We start from the raw sequence: 17,570 nt of genomic DNA on the forward strand, positions 1-17,570 counted from the left end.
ACGGCTGTAGCCTGCCTCTTCTCGTAAAGAAAGGAGCACAAAACCAACTTGGTACCTTGAACGGTGCCTGAGATAGTGGGTGCGATGCGCGCGCGGCGGCTGTAGGGGCAGCGCGGGCCCGCCCAGCCCGGCCCTGTGCCGCGCTAGCCAAAAAAGTCGCACATTCAGTGATAGAAGCATGAAACTTGACAAAGACGTTCTCAAAGGTATAAGAAACGATTCTCTTCGAAGTCTTTTGGATTTTTTCGGACCGTTTGGCCAGAAACGTTCAATGTGTTCAAATTGAACATTTTTTTTAAACTACATGAACTGCATGAAGCTAGCTAGCTAGAGCGTGTTTGCAGGCATGCTGAAGTTAGAGCATACAATGTACGCTTTTCGGTTTGAAGAGCAGGAAGATTTCGCAACCCCACGGGACCCCTCCTTTAGCATGCCTTTATTACGGAGTGCGATTATTGCCTTAGTTTGGGAGCAGTGTTGTCTCGAAGTTGATCAAAACGGTTCAAAAAAGCCTTAGAAAAATCATGTTTTGGGCCGACTATAAGCAGCCTCTGCGTCTGATTCGAGGCGCGCCTTCGTACTTTCTCAACAGGCATTTGGTCTTGGACCTTCCTTAAGCATGCCTTTGTACGTAGTGCGATTATGCGCCTCAGTTGGGAGCATCTTGTCTCAAAGTTGAACAAAACGGTCAATGCCATTAAAGTCGGTTTTGATCAACTTTGAGACAATACTGCACCCAAACTAAGGCGAATAATCGCACTCCGTAAACAATGGCATCGTAAAGGAAGGTCCATGGACCAAATGCCTGGTTGCCTACCCGGGGGCGGCGCGCGCGACCTCCACCGCCTGTGGCAGAGGGGTGCGTCAAACTGGTTGCCCCCGGCGGCGCGGTGCCTCGCCCTTATGGGGAAATCCGCAGTTTCCAGTGTGGGCTGCTGACCCTTTCCTGCTTATTCTCAAAGTGGAAACTCCAAGGAGTCCGAGTAGGCAACGGCAAAGCGGCCTTGCGACGGGGAAAAGGTCGTAATTGCCGTTCAACATTTTGTGGCATTTAACATAAATTTGTTGTTTATTGGAGTTTTGACTGCGTTTGAGGCTCCAAAACTCAAATGCACGTGCAGCATCGTGATCCTCGGAAATTCTGCGTCCGTTAGACTACTTTATTTGCCGCCTAGGACATTTTTTGAGGAGGCCATGCCTTTTTAAAGGTTTCATAGAAAAACAAGTTTTAGGGAAAAAGTCAAAAGTTGGGCATGGTGCTAGCTCCTAAACGAGACCCATACATAATATCGGGGCCCATCTTAAAATTAAGCTTATGGTGTCCCTTAACTGAAAAAAAGTTGAAACGGGCATGTTTGGATTGGGGGCTAGTGGATACGGCCTGTCGCGTAAACCCCTAAAATAACTAAATTTCCGTAAAAAAAGTGCCATTTTTGGATTTTTATCGGAACGCTATCGGAAAACCGACGCCAGATTCGGATTCCCCAGACAATTTTGAGTCTAGGAACGTCGATCAGGCGGAGGAAAGGCCGTCGGGGCGGCCAGCGCGACGACTTTTCCAAAAATGTGCATTTTGCTGAAAAAGGTGAAAATGAATTTCAGGCGAAAATTAGATTGCTCACTGCGCCCATGTTAGTTGAGCTAGAGGGTTCAAATTTTGTGGGCTTACTTACCCCTATGGGGGTAACATTTGAGCCAACTTTGATCAAGTTCTGACGACATGAGGTTCCGGTCGTGTCAATCCCCTTGAATTTTACCCACATGCTGCGGAGCAGCGCGACGACGTCATCGCCCACGCCGTGCCTGCGGAGGACAGCCCACAAGAAGGAGTGCCGCAGGTTGTTGAAGGCCCCGGCGATGTCGAGCGCGACGACGCACACGCCCTTCTTGGTGTGCTCCGTGAGGCTGATGGCGTCCCGGACGTCCCCCAGCGCGGCCTGCATTGTCCTGCTGCATCCCGGCTGGACTTGCATCGGGTGCAGTATGCGCCTCTGCATGGCCTCGAGGCGGCGCGTCAGCGCCCTGGAAAACACCTTCCCGTCGACGTTGAGCAGAGTCACCGGCCTGAGGTCCTTGACGGTCCGCGGGCGGCGCGCAGCCTTCGGGATGAGGACCATGAGGCCCTTCTTGTGGGAGGGGGCGACGGCCCGGCGGCGCAGCATGGCGTTGGAGACGGCCAGGAAGTCCTCGCCGAGGATGTCCCACGCCGCCAGGTACAGCTCCGCCGTGAGGCCGTCCTCTCCAGGGGACTTGCCGCGCGGACTGGCCTTGAGCGCGGCCTCCATCTCCTCCATCGTGAACGGCCGCAGCACGGCCTCGTTGTCCTCGGGGGTGAGCACGGCGCCGGGCACAACGGCGTCCAGCAGCGGCGTCCTTGGAGCGTCTCGCGGGGCTGGCGGGGCGAGCGGAGCGGCGGCCGCCGTGGAGGTAGGCATCCCTTCGCGCGCGCGTTGGGTTGCATCTTGCTCCCCGGGGCCCTGGGCGGCAAACACGGCGGCGTAGTGCTGGCGGACGTGCTCGGCGATGGCGGCGGGGTCCCGGAACACGTTGCCGTCGGCGTCCTCGAGCTGCTCGATGACTCCCTCCCTCCGGCGGCGCAGGCTGGCGGCGACGTGGTGCAGTCCGACAGTCTCGCCGTCCACCTCGTCGGGGCACTTGGCGCGCGCCCGGGTGCAGGCCAGCCTCCTGGACAGCAGCTGCAGCAGCCTCCGCGGGCGTCCAGCTCCTGGCGCAGCTCGTCGTGGGCCCCAGGCTGGTCGTAGAGTCGGGCGGCGATCTCGTTGACGCAGCTGGAGAGGAACTGGCACATGACGTTGTCGTCGCGCCTGGAGCGCCTGGAGAAGTCCTTGCAGAAGGCCTGCAGCTTCTTCTTGGTGGCCTCCCACCAGTCCACGACGTCGGCGTCCCCTCGCTGGCGCCGCCACTGCAGCCACCGCTCGCGCAGTGCGGGAAGGAAGGCCTCGTCGCTGAGCGTGGCGGGGTCGAACTTCCAGAGTCGCTGGCCGCGGTTCGGCCGCTGGCGCGCCTCGGTGTCCAGGGCGATGTCCACGCTGATGGCGCGGTGGTCGCCGAAGGCCGCGGCGTGCAGTTGGGCCCCTCGTAGCAGCGGCGTCAGGTCCTTGGTGACGTAGACTCTGTCGAGGCGCGACGAACAGCTAGGCCCTCGGTACGTGTAGCCTACCTCGCTAGGATGCAGCCTCGTCCATGCGTCGTCGAGCTGCAGTCCTGGATGACGTTGGCGAGGATGCGGCAGGGTCCGCGGCGCCGGTGGTGTCCTGCGGCCTGGCGATGCAGTTCCAGTCTCCTCCAAGCACGATCGGCCCACAGCGTCTGCCAGAAGAATCGCGAGCTGGTTTATCAGGAAGTCAGGCCTCTCACCTCTACCCTGGGAACCCGCCGGCCCGTAGACGTTGGCGATGGTCACTCCGGCGACGAGGGCGCTGAGTCCGCGGCCGCTGGGCAGGGCCTTGACGTTGGTGGCCTTCAGGGGCGAGCGGGTGAGCAGGGCGGTGCCGCGGGCCTCCGCGCCGACGTTGATGACCTCCTCGTAGCCCGGGACGCCGAGGACGGGGGCGCGCACCTCCTGCAGCAGCACCACGTCTGGGGACCCCTCCAGGATCATCTCCGTCAGCGCCTGCACCTTCACCGCCGCCGTTGCTATAGACATGTTAAAGGAGAGCACTTTCATTTCTGTTTAGAGCCTCCGCGGCCTCCTCCACGCCCCCTCTTGCTGGCGGGCCCGGGGGCTTTGACACCATGGCGGCCAGCTTCGCCATCTGCCCCTGTATCTTCGCCTGTGCTTCGATCCTCTTCCTCTTGAAGCTCGCCGTGCTCGACGTGCTTCCCGCCCTGGTCCTGGGGCGCGCAAGGTCCGCCGCCTCGGTCCAGGTCTCGCTGTCGGCGTCCTCGGTGTCCACGGCGTCGTCGCGGTGCTCGGCGAGGATCGCCTCCTCCGCCTCGGAGAGAACATTCTCTTCGTTTAGCATGCTGAACTCGGACGAGTTACTCACGCTCTCTCTCTCTCTCTCTCTCTCGGCTTCCACTCCACTGGGCGTTGCTCCGTGCCGCGCGGCGCGTCCCGGAGTGCTGGTCGCCGCCCGCCGCTGCTGCTCGTGCTCGGGCCCGGGTTCGACTCCAGTGGCGGCCAGGTCTCGTCCAAACGGCGCTGCCCCATGAAGTCGAGGCCTTCGCTGCCCGTGCTGTCTCGCCTGCTGTGCCTGGATGCTGCTGAAATTACAGTGTCGTTAGAAAAATCCAAACTCGCCTCGTCCACAGGCGTCGTCTGCTGCTCGCCGATCTCCTCGACTTGGCTCCGCAGCTCGGGCATGCTGCCGGAGAAGCGCAGCTGCTGCAGCGGCTGCTGCGGCCCGCCGGAGGTGGGGGAGGGGGGCGGGGAGCCCTGCCTGTCTTCTCTCTCTCTCTCTCTTTCTCTGCGTCGTCCCTCTCGTCGCTCTTCTCGTCCTCGCCGTCTCCGATGCCCTGCGTCCTCATCGCCCACGTCGGCCTCTTCCTGCTTGGACAAGCCGCTCTGAAATGAGTAGTTTCATTACAAATCTGGCACGTTGGTTTCTGCCCGCTGTAGAAAGCCATCCCCTCCGCCCCCGCGACCCTGATGTAGCTCGGCACCGGCCTCTTCATCGTCATCTTCACCATCCTAGTCCCGGTGTACAGCCCCTCGAAGCACGAGCCGCGCGGGTAGGTCTCTTCTCGGATCTCGCTCACCTTGCCGTACTGCCCTAGACAAATGCCCAGTTCCTGCTTTGAGACCTCCAGCGGCAGGTTCCTGATCCTCACTATCCTGGCCGCCTGGCCCGAGCCGCTCACAAACACCTCGCACTCCGTCCCGTCACTGTAAACAAACTTACGTCTCTCTCTCTCGCACACTTCCTCGGCGCGCCGCTCTTCCGCAAATTTGGCATGGATTTCCTCCCCGTCAACCTCCACTGCACCATTCTAGCTCTTCCAGCTTCACACTCCATTCTTCCTTCAGGAAATTCCAAAACTCGAGATTACTTACGGGTTTGCTCCCGTTGAACGCAAACGTCACCGTCGCCTTTCTCAGGTTCGCCATGGCGTGGCCGGGGCGGCCGCCCGCCCGGCAAACAACAACAACAACAGCTCCGGCTCGGCTGGCTGGCGGCTGGCTGGCGAGGCGTCGAATCGGCCGGTTTCCTTGGTCGCGGGGCCCTCTGCGGGGCACTCGATGATGGGGCACAGGCAGGCACAGCACAGTCACAGTCTCACAGTTCGACACGGGCGCACTTCTTCATCCAGGCACATTGACAGCACGGCACTGCGTCGAGCGGGGCGTGTTGGCCGAAGCCGCACCCGGCCCGTAACGCTGCTCTGCACCCGACCGCGGCCGGGACAGAACTGAGCCACCGTGACAACTGAGGAGCAGGTTGTCGCAGCCTCAAAGTGTTGCGACAGCATCATAATGTCTTTCTGGAGCCGCCCCATGTGTTGGGCGCATGTTGAGGAGGGGTATTCTTGTGGGAAATATCCATATTTGGTTTGGTTTGTCACATTGATTCTAGTAATATTTTCTAAGAGACGCTCAAGAAAACTTTCTTGGATTAAGAATAGCTAAAGCAAGATCACAATTCAAGAACGAGACAGACGATTTTAGCCAAGTAATTTGTAAGGACCGTCAAACTTAAAATTTGCGTTGATTCAAGCTGAACTGTGTGTCAGATCAATACAAATATCCTAATGGTAAGACAGCTTTTGCATTCATTCAACTCAAGCTATTTCGAGAATATTTTTACTTCATTCAAAGCAGAACTATACTTCGACTTTTCAATGCAAAAATTTACTTGCATCAATGCAATTTTACTTGGTTCAAGAAAACATTTTTCTGGGTGTGGATCTGTAGTTTGCTGTGTATGCAAACTGCTTTCTAACTGAACTGCTATTTATTGACCAGGTATTAAGTACTATCTGTAGTTAAAAAGTGAAGTTAAAAGTTTTTAATACTACTCTATTTTTATAGTCCACTACTGAAGATCCGCCTACACTTATATCTGCAGCAGGATCTACAAAGGAAATGAAGTTTCTGCTCATACCTTTTTACACAATGACAAACTAGTTGAATGTTTACTACAATTTGTAGTAATTTTTCGATTAAGGCATAGTTTAAGATGTCAAGCACTGCAACTTGAAATGAAGAAACAAAAACAATTACATTGAGTGATTAAAATAATATAAGGATTGAAAAGGAAATATCTCTTAGAAGTTTCAGTTATTTCTTTTAAAAGTTTACGTTGAAATACTTGACGTTGCAGACTTTTAGAAGACACGACTAAACTTTCATATGAAAACCTATATGGCTGGATGAAACCCAAATTCTTAAAATACTATCTGGTTATCTTTTGCTTATTTTATAATGTTCCGTTGGTCAGGTAGCATGTGACAAAGTATCGTGGAAATCAACAAGCCACAAAATTTAGCCAGCTTGTCGCCAAACAAGGTCAAACTAAGTGGCATCAAATTCATTATGACTGGATGATAAAATGTCAGACACAAATAAAACTAGAAAGCATTAAAGGACAGTGCGTCTCAGAAGTAAAAAAAGGGAACGACTCCAGTCGTTGAAAATTAAGACCTTGAAGGCTCTCTGAATTAAATCACTCCATGGTGTCTTGGTTTCTGAGACAAATTCATTATAAATTACATTTAGGACAAGTGAATTTCACTCCTAGTACAGAGTGGCTTACAGTAAAACTGTAGTTTTCTAGCAGTTAAATTCTAGTTCCTGAGGAAAGCCGGCCTTTCCATGTGGTCGAGTAGCCAAGCCCCTATCCACAAGGAAGCTCAGTAGTGCAGTGGTCAAGGCCTCTGCTTCACAAGCCATGGGTCCGAGGTTCAACTCCCGGCAACATCCAATCAAAACACACAATTAACACGAAGTCAATCACCTAAGGGGTCAGAGGGAGGAAGAGTCCCCTCAAAACAAGGTTCAAAAATTAAAAATTTTGAATTTTGAACCAAAATTTCAAACTGCAGATTGTCTTCTCTTTTGAACTAACTCTGACTGTGTAACTAAACTACAGTAAAACTGTACTTTGAACTATAGTCAACTGATCTGAAGACTAGGGCAACCTGGGTCAAAAACTATAGTTGTCCGAAATAACTGGTACTTTTTTTGCAGTTTAATTGTAGTTTACTACACTTCAACTGTAGTTGAACTACACTTTACCTGCAATTATACAATACATTAAAGTAATTTAAAGTATGAAAAAAGGTATTTGAAAATTAAGTTTAACATTACAAAACATCTATATTTTTTCAATGTAGTTTAAACTGCAGATCCTTCCACCCGGGGATAGCGGGCTCGTCGAGGCGTCGCTCATCGCAGCCCTCCTGGGGGGCGTGCGGTGGGTTGCCTCCGATGCCGGGGGCTCCGCAGGTGATGGTGGCCGACGACTCGCTCCGGCTTCCTTCTCCGGTGACGGAGGAGGTGGAGGAGGCTGTTGCGGAGGTGACCTGACCGGCAATGGAGGCCTTGGCTGACCCTGAGGCTGTACCCCGGATGCAGCACTCACCGTTGACGGCCCGGGATGAGGCGGTGACAGATTGGGCAGCCAATCCCGCTGGAACGCCTGGAGCTCGTCCTGAATTTCCTTCGTGACGTGCGCCCATGGTTCTTCCGCCTCGGCCAGGTCCACCCACGACGCTCGGTGATTCGGAGAGTCGATCAGCAGGGTGTCGTCCAGCTCGTCGTCCGACGGGGGGTTCATGTCGACTCGGCGTCGCAGTTGACTTCGACGGCGGATTGCGCATGAGGAATCCTGTAATAATTTGACAACATAAATGACCGAGCCTCGTTGACTTTGCACCACCCCTTCTAACCAGCCGGCGTGCTTGCCCGCCTTATACCGCGCTGCCCATACAGGCTCGCCCACTTTAAATTGATTACCGTCCGTCATTTTAGGCGGCAATAATTTATGCAGGACAGTGCGAGGTTGCCTATTGTACAGGCGTTGAGCGGGGCTTAACCCGCTGGCCCCAGGAGTAAACCGATGGCTTTGAAGCGCGGAGTTAAGACGCTCCTTGATTGTCCCTTTCGAGAACTTTCGGAGTAGCGATTTGATAGTTTGAACAGCCTGTTCCGCCGGCCCATTGCTAAATGGGCAATACGGGGCAGGCATGACATGGCGTACCCCCCGTTCCTCTAAGGCGTTAGAGAACACCGGGGAAGCAAACGCCGGGGCATTGTCTGTCACTACCAAATCGGGTAATCCGTGCTGAGAAAATGCCTCAGAGCAGCTCCAGACAAAAAAAAAACACTTGGCCGGGGACCCCCTCAGATCTGGCTCCCTCCCGGTTTTTTTGGTTCCTCTAGTGAATACGAATTGCCGAAACACAAATTGGGCCGGATCCAACACCGATTGGCTTTTTGGTAGAGGTCAAAAACCCCTAAAAATGGCTGTTTTTGAGGGTTTGGGGCTTTTTGGGATCCCGGAACCTGCTGGCCAAAAAATCTACCAAAGTGTCGTTTCCGAAAGAAAAAAGTGCGATCTTTCGAATGCCGGGTCGCGCGAGGCTCTACGACGTCGGGTTTGGACGCTACGGGCTCTCAAAGTTGCTGAATTTCACTATTTTTACTGAAGATTTGAGCGTATCAGGGCCTTTGGAAGCAGACCATCGGGGATTTCGCTCCTCTTTGGCTTAAATGGTGCCTACCCATAGGTAAACACCCCCACAAAATTTCAGCCATCTCAGGCAATTATTACAGGAACTGTGAGCAATTGAAGTTTTGGGTCATTTTACCACTAAACTAAGGTGGTTTTGGGTCCAGAAAAAATATTTTTTCAACTATCTCTATTTGATCAGCACCTCTTGAAACGTATTTTTAACATGGTGCCTCAAAACATTTTTTTGAGAATAAAGTTGAGAAACCTAGTTTAGTTCTTGAGACTTTATTCTCAAAAAAAAATGTTTTGAGGCACCATGTTAAAAATACGTTTCAAGAGGTGCTAATCAAATAGAGATAGTTGAAAAAAATATTTTTTCTGGACCCAAAACCACCTAAGTTTAGTGGTAAAATGACCCATAACTTCAATTGCTCACAGTTCCTGTAATAATTGCCTGAGATGGCTGAAATTTTGTGGGGGTGTTTACCTATGGGTAGGCACCATTTAAGCCAAAGAGGAGCGAAATCCCCGATGGTCTGCTTCCAAAGGCCCTGATACGCTCAAATCTTCAGTAAAAATAGTGAAATTCAGCAACTTTGAGAGCCCGTAGCGTCCAAACGCGACGTCGCAGAGCCTCGCGCGACACGGCATTCGAAAGAGCGCACTTTTTTCTTTCGGAAACGACACCTTGGTAGATTTTTTGGCCAGCAGGTTCCGGGATCCCAAAAAGCCCCAAACCCTCAAAAACAGCCATTTTTAGGGGTTTTTGACCTCTACCAAAAAGCCAATCGGTGTTGGATCCGGCCCAATTTGTGTTTCGGCAATTCGTATTCACTAGAGGAACCAAAAAAACCGGGAGGGAGCCAGATCTGAGGGGGTCCCCGGCCAAGTGTTTTTTTTTGTCTGGAGCTGCTCTCAGACAGTTTTTCTAGAGAAGATTTTGTGTTGGGCCCGGGGACTTGCCAGGCCTCAATCCAATTTGTGGCGGCATCCACCAGCACAAAAAAATAATTTCCATTGACTGGGCCTGCATGATCAGCATGCAATCTTTCCCACGGTTGCGCCTCTGGCCACGGCTTGTAAGGCGCAAGGGGCGACATTGGCCTGTCGGCCTGGCACAGCGAGCACGACCCTATTAATAGCTTAATATCTTTGTCTATGCCGGGCCACCAAAACAGAGAGCGAGCTAGCGCTTTTGTTTTTGTTTCACCTTGATGGGGCTCGTGCAACTTGCTAAGAGCGTAATTTCTTAATTTTGCGGGGACAATTAGCCTGTCCCCCCAACACTCTCATTCCAGGAACGTGACATCACGTTGAAACGAACGTGACAAAATGTCACGTTCGTTTGAGCATTGTGTCACGTTCGTTTGAATGTGAACAAGCTGGTTTTTGGCCAATTCACACTCAAACGAATGTGACACAATGCTCAAAGGAACGTGACATTTTGTCACGTTCGTTTCAGCGTGATGTCACGTTCTTGGAATGAGAGTGAAATCAAGACGTCATTCACCACCGAGATTTCGTTTCTACGGCGAAAGAAATGTTGCAAGTCCTCCGCCGGACACTTGTCCGGCCAGCCCTCGCGTGACCACTGTAAAATTCGGGCCAGGTGTGGGTCCTCTGCTGTAGCGCGTGCTACATCACGGGCATTCAGAGCCCCCGCCCGACTCGTGGACATTGAGAGCACATAAATTTCCGGGGGGTTGGGGGGATCGCCCGCCGGGGCCACACTAGGGAGGCGACTTAACGCGTCCGCGTTGCCGTGCCGCGCCCCTGGCCGATAGACTACGGTGAACTCGTACGCACTGAGCAGTAACAGCCACCGGGTCATGCGAGCACTAGCCATTGGCGAGATTTGTTTCGTGAACAATCCTACCAGCGGGCGGTGGTCGGTAAAAATTGTTATCGGCCTACCCGCAATGTACTCGTGAAATTTGGTAAGGCCAAATATCACGGCCAGTGCTTCCTTGTCTATTTGAGCATAGCGGCGTTCCGCGGGGCTCAAAATTCGCGACGCGTATGCAACTGGCCTTTCTGCATTATCAGGATATTGATGCGACAGCACCGCGCCCACCCCATATTCGCTAGCGTCCGCGCTGAGGCTGAGGGGCAATTGCACGTCGTAGTGGCTGAGCACCGGAAACTGACATAGCAAGTTTTTTGCGGCCTCAAACGCCGCCTGCTGGGCCTCCCCCCAGGTCCATGACGCGTCCTTTTTCAACAACTGATACAGAGGGGCGACCGTATCGGCCCGCCCTGGGAGAAAACGCTCGTAAAAAGCCAGTTTCCCCAGAAAGGACTGCAGTTGTTTCACGGATTCGGGGGGTGGGGCGTTCAACAGCGCCTGAACCCTGTCATTCCTCGGGGCGAGTCCTTGCGCCGAAATGACATGGCCCAGGTACTGCACTTGGGCTACACCAAACTCGCATTTCTCGGCTTTAAGACGGAATCCCGCATCGCTTAACCGCTGGAGCACTTCCTTTTCGCGGTTCCGCAACTCTTGTCGAGTGCGGCCCGCAATCAGGATGTCGTCTAGCAGCACAATTAAGCTGGGAATTCCCTTAAGCAACCCGTCCATAATTCGTTGAAAAATAGCAGGCGCACGAGAAATGCCATATGGCATTCTATTCATTTTGAACAAGCCCCGATGTGTTGCGATAGCGAGGATTTTGGCCGTTTCATCCGTAACGCAGACTTGATTGTAAGCCATTTTGATGTCGAATTTCGAAAACACCATCCCCCCCTGCCAACTTCGCGAAAGCTTCCTGCAATGTGGGCAAGGGAAAGGGGTCCGGCCTAAGTGCACGATTCACCGTACTACGATAATCTGCCGCTATTCGTATGGACCCGTCCGACTTATAAATACATACGATGGGCGTAGCCCAATCCGATTCTGTTATCTCGGAGATAACCCCCATTTTTACCAGGCTTTCCAGCTCCTTGCTCACCGCGTCGCGGCGAGCATAGGGCAGCGGCCTGGCCTTTAAGAAAATTGGGGTTGAATCGGGGCGCAATTTGAGTTCTACCGGCTCGCCAACGTATTTACCTAAGCCGGGGCGTAGGCAAGGGTACCCTGCCAGGTCCGCCGGGGCCCCTTGCGGGGCACCCTCTTGGACTGGCGAGGTTTGCACTAAGTGGACGCTTTTCGCCAGCGTGTACCCTAACGCCTTTAGCCAATCGCGGCCCATTAGCAAGGGCCCGTTGCCGTCTGCTAGGCGCAGTGTGCCAGCGAAACGGACACCTTCGTGGGTTACAGTAACCTTACATGACCCCACAATGGTGACGTGCCCACCATCCCACTGGTGCAACGTGTGTTGCGTCGGGTCCCACTGTCGTCCTGGCCAGAGTTGTCGAAATTGAGTGGTGTTCATGAGCGTTGCGCCGGCCCCGGTATCGGGCTCGGCGGTATGGGGCCGTCGGTAATTGGTACCGAAGACTGGCGAACCGACAAGTTATACAGGCCGTACTCGCCGCCGTAGTACATCTCATTTGGGGACGCGCTGCCCTGCATCGGGCCAGCCGCTCCCTCCGACGTTAGCGCGTGCACCGACGGGGCGGCCTCGGTTGGCTTGGCCGGCGGCTGCTTACTGGGCGCGGCCCTCGCAGCTTTCTCGTCCCGAGCTTTCTTGAAACAAGCCCCTAAAATGTGGCCGGGCCCATGACAGTAATCGCAAGTAGCGTTTATGTGCGGACACACTGTCGGGGCATGTTTTCCTTTACAGCGGAAACAAGGCTTGTCGTCCCGAGGCACTGTTTGTTTACAAGTGGGGCAGGCTTGGCCCGGAATCAACACTGGCTTAGCCGGCGCCGGCACTTTTTTACCTTTGCCTGGCGCCCCATCGGGGCTCCCCGCAACGTGCTGGCTTGAGTGGGAGGCGCCCTTGGAGGGCTGCCCGGCCACAGCATGCACACGCAGGTGTTTGGGGTCCAGTTCGTTTGTTGATTCTTGGGCCATTTCCCAAGCTGTGAGAAGCGCAATCACGGCATCTAACTCCAGTTTAGTTTTTTCCATGAGGCGCACTTTATTAGCCGTGGAGGTAATCCCCCGAACTATCTGGGCACACATTTCGTTGCCGAAATTCGTCCCAAAGTTACAGCGGGATGCCAGTCTTCTGAGATCGGCTATCCAAACACGTACTGGGTCATTGCCCTGCCTCCGATTTCGAAATCGTTCAATAGCAATCACCGTCGTTTCCTTTGTGTCCAGGTGGGAGTCCAATTTGTCGACTATGTCGTCGTATGAACTATCTTTCAATTTTTTAGGGTACAGGAGAGACGCTAGCAATTGCAGCGTCTCAGGCCCTATCTTTGCCAAAAGCAACGCCTGCTTGTCCTCGGCATGTGCAATGCCGGCCGCGTCAAACGCGAATTCAAACGACATTTTGTAAGTGGCCCATTCGATCGACCCGTCGGTAGGGAACTTGTCATGCCGAAAGGCACGCATAATATCAGGAGCAGCACGAGTCATGATCACGTTGGGAAATAACAACGCGAGCGAATAGTCGCTGAGCTCCCAGGCCATACACTGCAGGGACAAGTTTGTTTACAGGCGAAGAAAGAGAGACACTTACTTGCACCGACGGGATGGCTGATTATAGATCGTAGGCACGTGTTTCGGTGAACTACGCTGAGGTTCCTCGTCGCCAATGCTGAGTTCTAACTGTAGTGTGGGTTCGGAGGACAGGGAAAGTGAATAGCACGAAGGTTCAAGTCAGACTGGCTCCAGAACGCCGCAGCAACCGTAAGAAAGAGAGGAGGGGGAAGAGGGGAAGTAGCTATGAAAAATCTAAAGGTCATAGCAGGCTTGAAATTTAGGGTGCATTAGGCTAAATGCTCTTCTCGAAACTCCCCTCTGACTTTACATTAAGGTGCAGTGAAAACACCAAAAACACGAGAAATCATAAAATTCAGGAAAAACTCGAATGCGCCATGTTGATGTAAATGATTCCGCCCTTGTGTTCGGTTGAATTGGAAGTATCGGGCAGTCCACTAGGCCTAATGCACCTTAAATTTTGTGCTCTTTTGATCTGCGCAAAGCGTTTTGTAATCAACGGGCAAGATCTTCCAATCGAAGCAAAATAAGTAACCACTGCACCTCCCTCGCGCATGGCTTCACGCGCTTCCTAGGCCGTTGCCGCCCCCTGCGCAACCCCTGTAAACTCCGTAGCCGTCAAAATTCGTTTCTACCCCCCCCCCCTGACTTCCCTCCTGATGAAATAGCGAGACGCTCGCAACTGTTTGGCGTTCCCCATGACCAAAGCTACAAATTGTGACCAATCTGGGTAAAATCGGACAACTTTTAGTTTCACAAATAAAACGCCAAATTGTAACATTTCTGTAGAATGACCCGCCTGGGATTCCCAGGAGGCTGCTCGAAAATACGCCCCCTTTTCCTGGGAGTATTCTGGGAAACCCAGGCGCTGCTTATGCCGTGAATGTCAGGTGCGGCAAAAAGGCTCTGATCACCGCCGAAATACTTACTCCGTGCTGAATTGCTGCACTCTGCAAACCCAAGTGTGTACATAGTACGCTCTTATTGGAGCATACCTGTAAGTACGCTACAACTTGAAGCGTACTTGTTAAGTACGCAACAAGTTGTAGCGTACATAACAAGTACGCAACAAGTTACAGCATACATAACAAGTACGCTCAAAACTGAAGCGTACCTTTGAGGTAGATTACAAGTTAAAGCGTACATGGTAAGTACGCAGCAATTGGCAGCTTGCTCGCCAAGCATGATACGATTAAAAATATCACACAAGCAGGTGTCGCAAGAATGTCGCAGATGATCATTGAAAACTGTATTCAAATTTGAAGTATGAGCAAAGAAATCTCAAAAGATGATGTGTTTTGGACCTAGGCCTTGCTCCCTTGCTAACTTTGTTGACATGGAGGCCAAGAGGCACAAAGCAAGGAATGAAAGAAGTATGTTGACCACTGTATTTCAGAGCTCACATGGTGGGTTTCATGGCCACAGTTATTCAGTCATCAACCCCGGCTGTGCCCTCTCACCTGTTGAATGGGTTAATCCAACACAAGGTTCCTGAAGTGAAGATTGGAGTCCCATCAGCCTAGGCCGGCTAACCTCAGCACAGTTGCACAAACACGAGTAAAACACCAGTTCTGAACACACTCCTAACCATGATGCAGGCATTTCAGAGTAAAACCTCCATTAACTCCGGACACAGTTCACCCCTTATCACGTGTCCTGTCCGATTTATGACTTAAACGAAGAAAAATAGTCATTACACATCACAGGACAAGGGATACGTTTGAACTTCACCTTCAACTGTCTACTGTTTTCACTTTTTAGAAACAACAACAACAACAACAACAACGCTGGCTGTCAGTTTGCAGCCTGCGAGCAAAGTCGTTTTCCTGTCTTCCTTATCCCGAAAAATTATCAAACTTACTTTTAAAAAAAACGACGATACAATTATTTTTTTTTACGAATTTTGTTGCATTTGTTAGTTTTGATGCAAGTAATCAGTTTTCCTCAATGTAGTGTGCCGCAGTTGGCTATTGTCACCTGCTGCCTTGGCGCGAATTCTTGCGCGCCGCTACAAAACTGACAGAGATCAGCTGACGTGTGTAGTAATCATGGAGGTTGTGTTAGAGTTCGAAGGGCGATCGAAAATTGTCAAACTCAAGAAATCAGCGAAGGAGGCGGATTTGAGACTGGCCTTCGAGTCTCTCTGTAAGGCAGACCCTGTCCTGCGAAGGCGGACAGTGACACATTATGCGACATTTCAGTCTCAGCATGCCCGTCTCAACCGGCTCGTGGAGCTTGATTCAACAGACGCTCTGAAGAACTTCCAGATCGTGAAGGTGCATTTTGCACCTTATGCCGCGTGGTAAGTTTTGACTCAGAGTTTTTACAGAGCGATTCTGTTAAGCGTTGCTGCAGATGCAGACTGAGGGTCGTTTTCGTCGCGGTCTCTCTCGCACCTTTGCGGGGCGCTGTTTGAGTGCGAGAGAGACAAAGCAACGAAAACGGCTCTCGGAATCAGTCTGCTGATGCCGAGCACTGCGTGTCCGTCTGTCTCTCTCGCTCGCTTGCGGGACGCCCCGTGCGTGCGAGAGAGACAGAGCGTCGAAAGCAGAGCGCGGAATCAAGTGTGCTCTCTCTACACTTCAGTGTTGAAAGCGACTGAGACAGAGCAAGAGCAGTGCCCCCACCGCCAAACGACCCGTTAGAGCAAAATTAACAGCATGTTTTTTATTCATCTTGTTGAAACAGAAATCAGAGTAGATGGATTGCTGTTTCCAGTGTCGCCCCCAAACCCTGTAATCTATTTTGTTATTTTTCTCCAGGACTTGTCTGATGATGTCACAAACTCAAGGGGGATTAGAGTCTAGTGGTAAAGAGCAATCTTTTGGGTTTTGAAATAATAATTTTTTAAATGTACCAAAATTTTAATAAGTATATTTTTTACAGCCTCGGGATCTGCTCCAACACATCCAAGTCAAGTTTTTATGTAAGATCTTACAACTTATAAGTTCCATCTATGTTTGTCAATGTTTCAAAAATTAAATACAGATGTGGCTATGTTTTCAGGGAATCCCCAAACCAGGAGAAATTGAATTCATGCATCTATGGGTAATACAATGTGCTTCTTTGACTTATGCATAAAGGGGGGTTCAAAATTGCTATTGCATGAGAATGGGACCTTTGGGGGAAGGGAAAATGAAGCATTCATTGCCAATTTTAAAAATTTGTTAACCAAGTACATAGAGCCAGTCAGAAAATTTTAAAAAAGACCCCTTCTCATATGTTCATAGGATTACATAGGCCCCAAAAAACTGGAGACAGCACACCATCGCCAGCACTGGGAGGCCAAGACAACAGCTCGAGCCCACTGCCACAGCTCTGACCCATCCAACCATCTTGAAGGACATGTCGAGAAAACAGCCTAGTGAAAAGTGTCGAACAAAAGGTAAAATATACACATCCTTAAATTTAAAAAAACTAATAAATATATAAAATTGTCTCTATCAGAGTAGTTTCTCATTTGACAAGAGCACTGGCTAAGTTGCATAATTCTCTTTAAAAATTTTAGGAACAGACAACAAAAGGCCTCAGATGAAAGTCTGAAACATCAGAAAGTGAAGAACAATACTTTAAAGATGCAGAAAAGAGCAAAGGAGTAATCGAGAAGGGCTGAAAGAAATAGATATCAACACTACATTAGTTGGGCGTAAGCTTTATATTGTAGTGTAGTGTAGGGCACTAATAGTGATGAGGGAAAGGATAAGTGACGAGAGAGGTAGGGATTCACGGGGTTTTAGGGGGGTGCGCACAGACCCAGACCAGGCTACAGACTGTTTACCGGCGCTGAGGCGCGATCCAATTTATAGTCTGGGCAACAGTGACACCTTGCTTGGTGGGTGAGTTCAGAAAGAGGAGTATTTTAGGGGCCTTTGGGCCCAAAAGTGAGGGAAGCAAGCCAGAGGGGGAAGAAACAAGAAAAAAAAATACTGACTGACACTTGTTTAACTCCTTTTAAAACCCTCAAATCTCTACACCACTCCCCCTTTAAAAGAATTTTCTCAAATTGCTTCCTTTCCTTCAAAGTTTCCACTTCTCCTCCTTTTTAAAATTATCACTTCTCCTCCTTTTAAAGTTATCACTTCTCCTCCTTTTTAAAATTATTACTCCATCCTTTTTTTAAAGAAAATTATAAGTTGCCCAAACTTTTACATTCAATTAAATTTTTTTGCGTCATCTGAGTGTTGAGCTGAAAAAATATCACGTCTAGGCCCATCTGACTCAAGGTAAGGGTGTCCAGTCCCTTCCCTTTACACGCCATCAACGATCAAACAAAATTCATGATCCTCTTAAAAAGTGGTTCAACAGCGACTCCCATGGCACGTCCAAAACTAGTTAGGGACGCCATCCCGGGGGCAACCATTTAGCCTGATCATTTTAAAATA

General features: G+C 51.2%; 1 protein-coding gene across 1 annotated transcript in view; it reads left to right on the top strand.

Annotated features, from left to right (window-relative positions):
- The first annotated feature begins 14,987 nt into the window (after nucleotides 1-14,987).
- The window catches only part of LOC117643363 (ubiquitin carboxyl-terminal hydrolase 33-like), an 8,273-nt gene continuing 5,690 nt past the window's right edge, over nucleotides 14,988-17,570 (top strand). The window contains exons 1-4 of the mRNA XM_034382206.1: nucleotides 14,988-15,490; nucleotides 15,951-15,997; nucleotides 16,075-16,106; nucleotides 16,195-16,236. Coding sequence (XP_034238097.1) covers nucleotides 15,237-15,490; nucleotides 15,951-15,997; nucleotides 16,075-16,106; nucleotides 16,195-16,236 — 375 coding nt within the window. The 5' untranslated portion in view covers nucleotides 14,988-15,236. The remainder of the gene's footprint in view (nucleotides 15,491-15,950; nucleotides 15,998-16,074; nucleotides 16,107-16,194; nucleotides 16,237-17,570) is intronic.

The sequence above is a fragment of the Thrips palmi genome, unplaced genomic scaffold (assembly GCF_012932325.1).
Source record: "Thrips palmi isolate BJ-2018 unplaced genomic scaffold, TpBJ-2018v1 HiC_scaffold_17, whole genome shotgun sequence".
Lineage (NCBI taxonomy): Eukaryota > Metazoa > Arthropoda > Insecta > Thysanoptera > Thripidae > Thrips > Thrips palmi.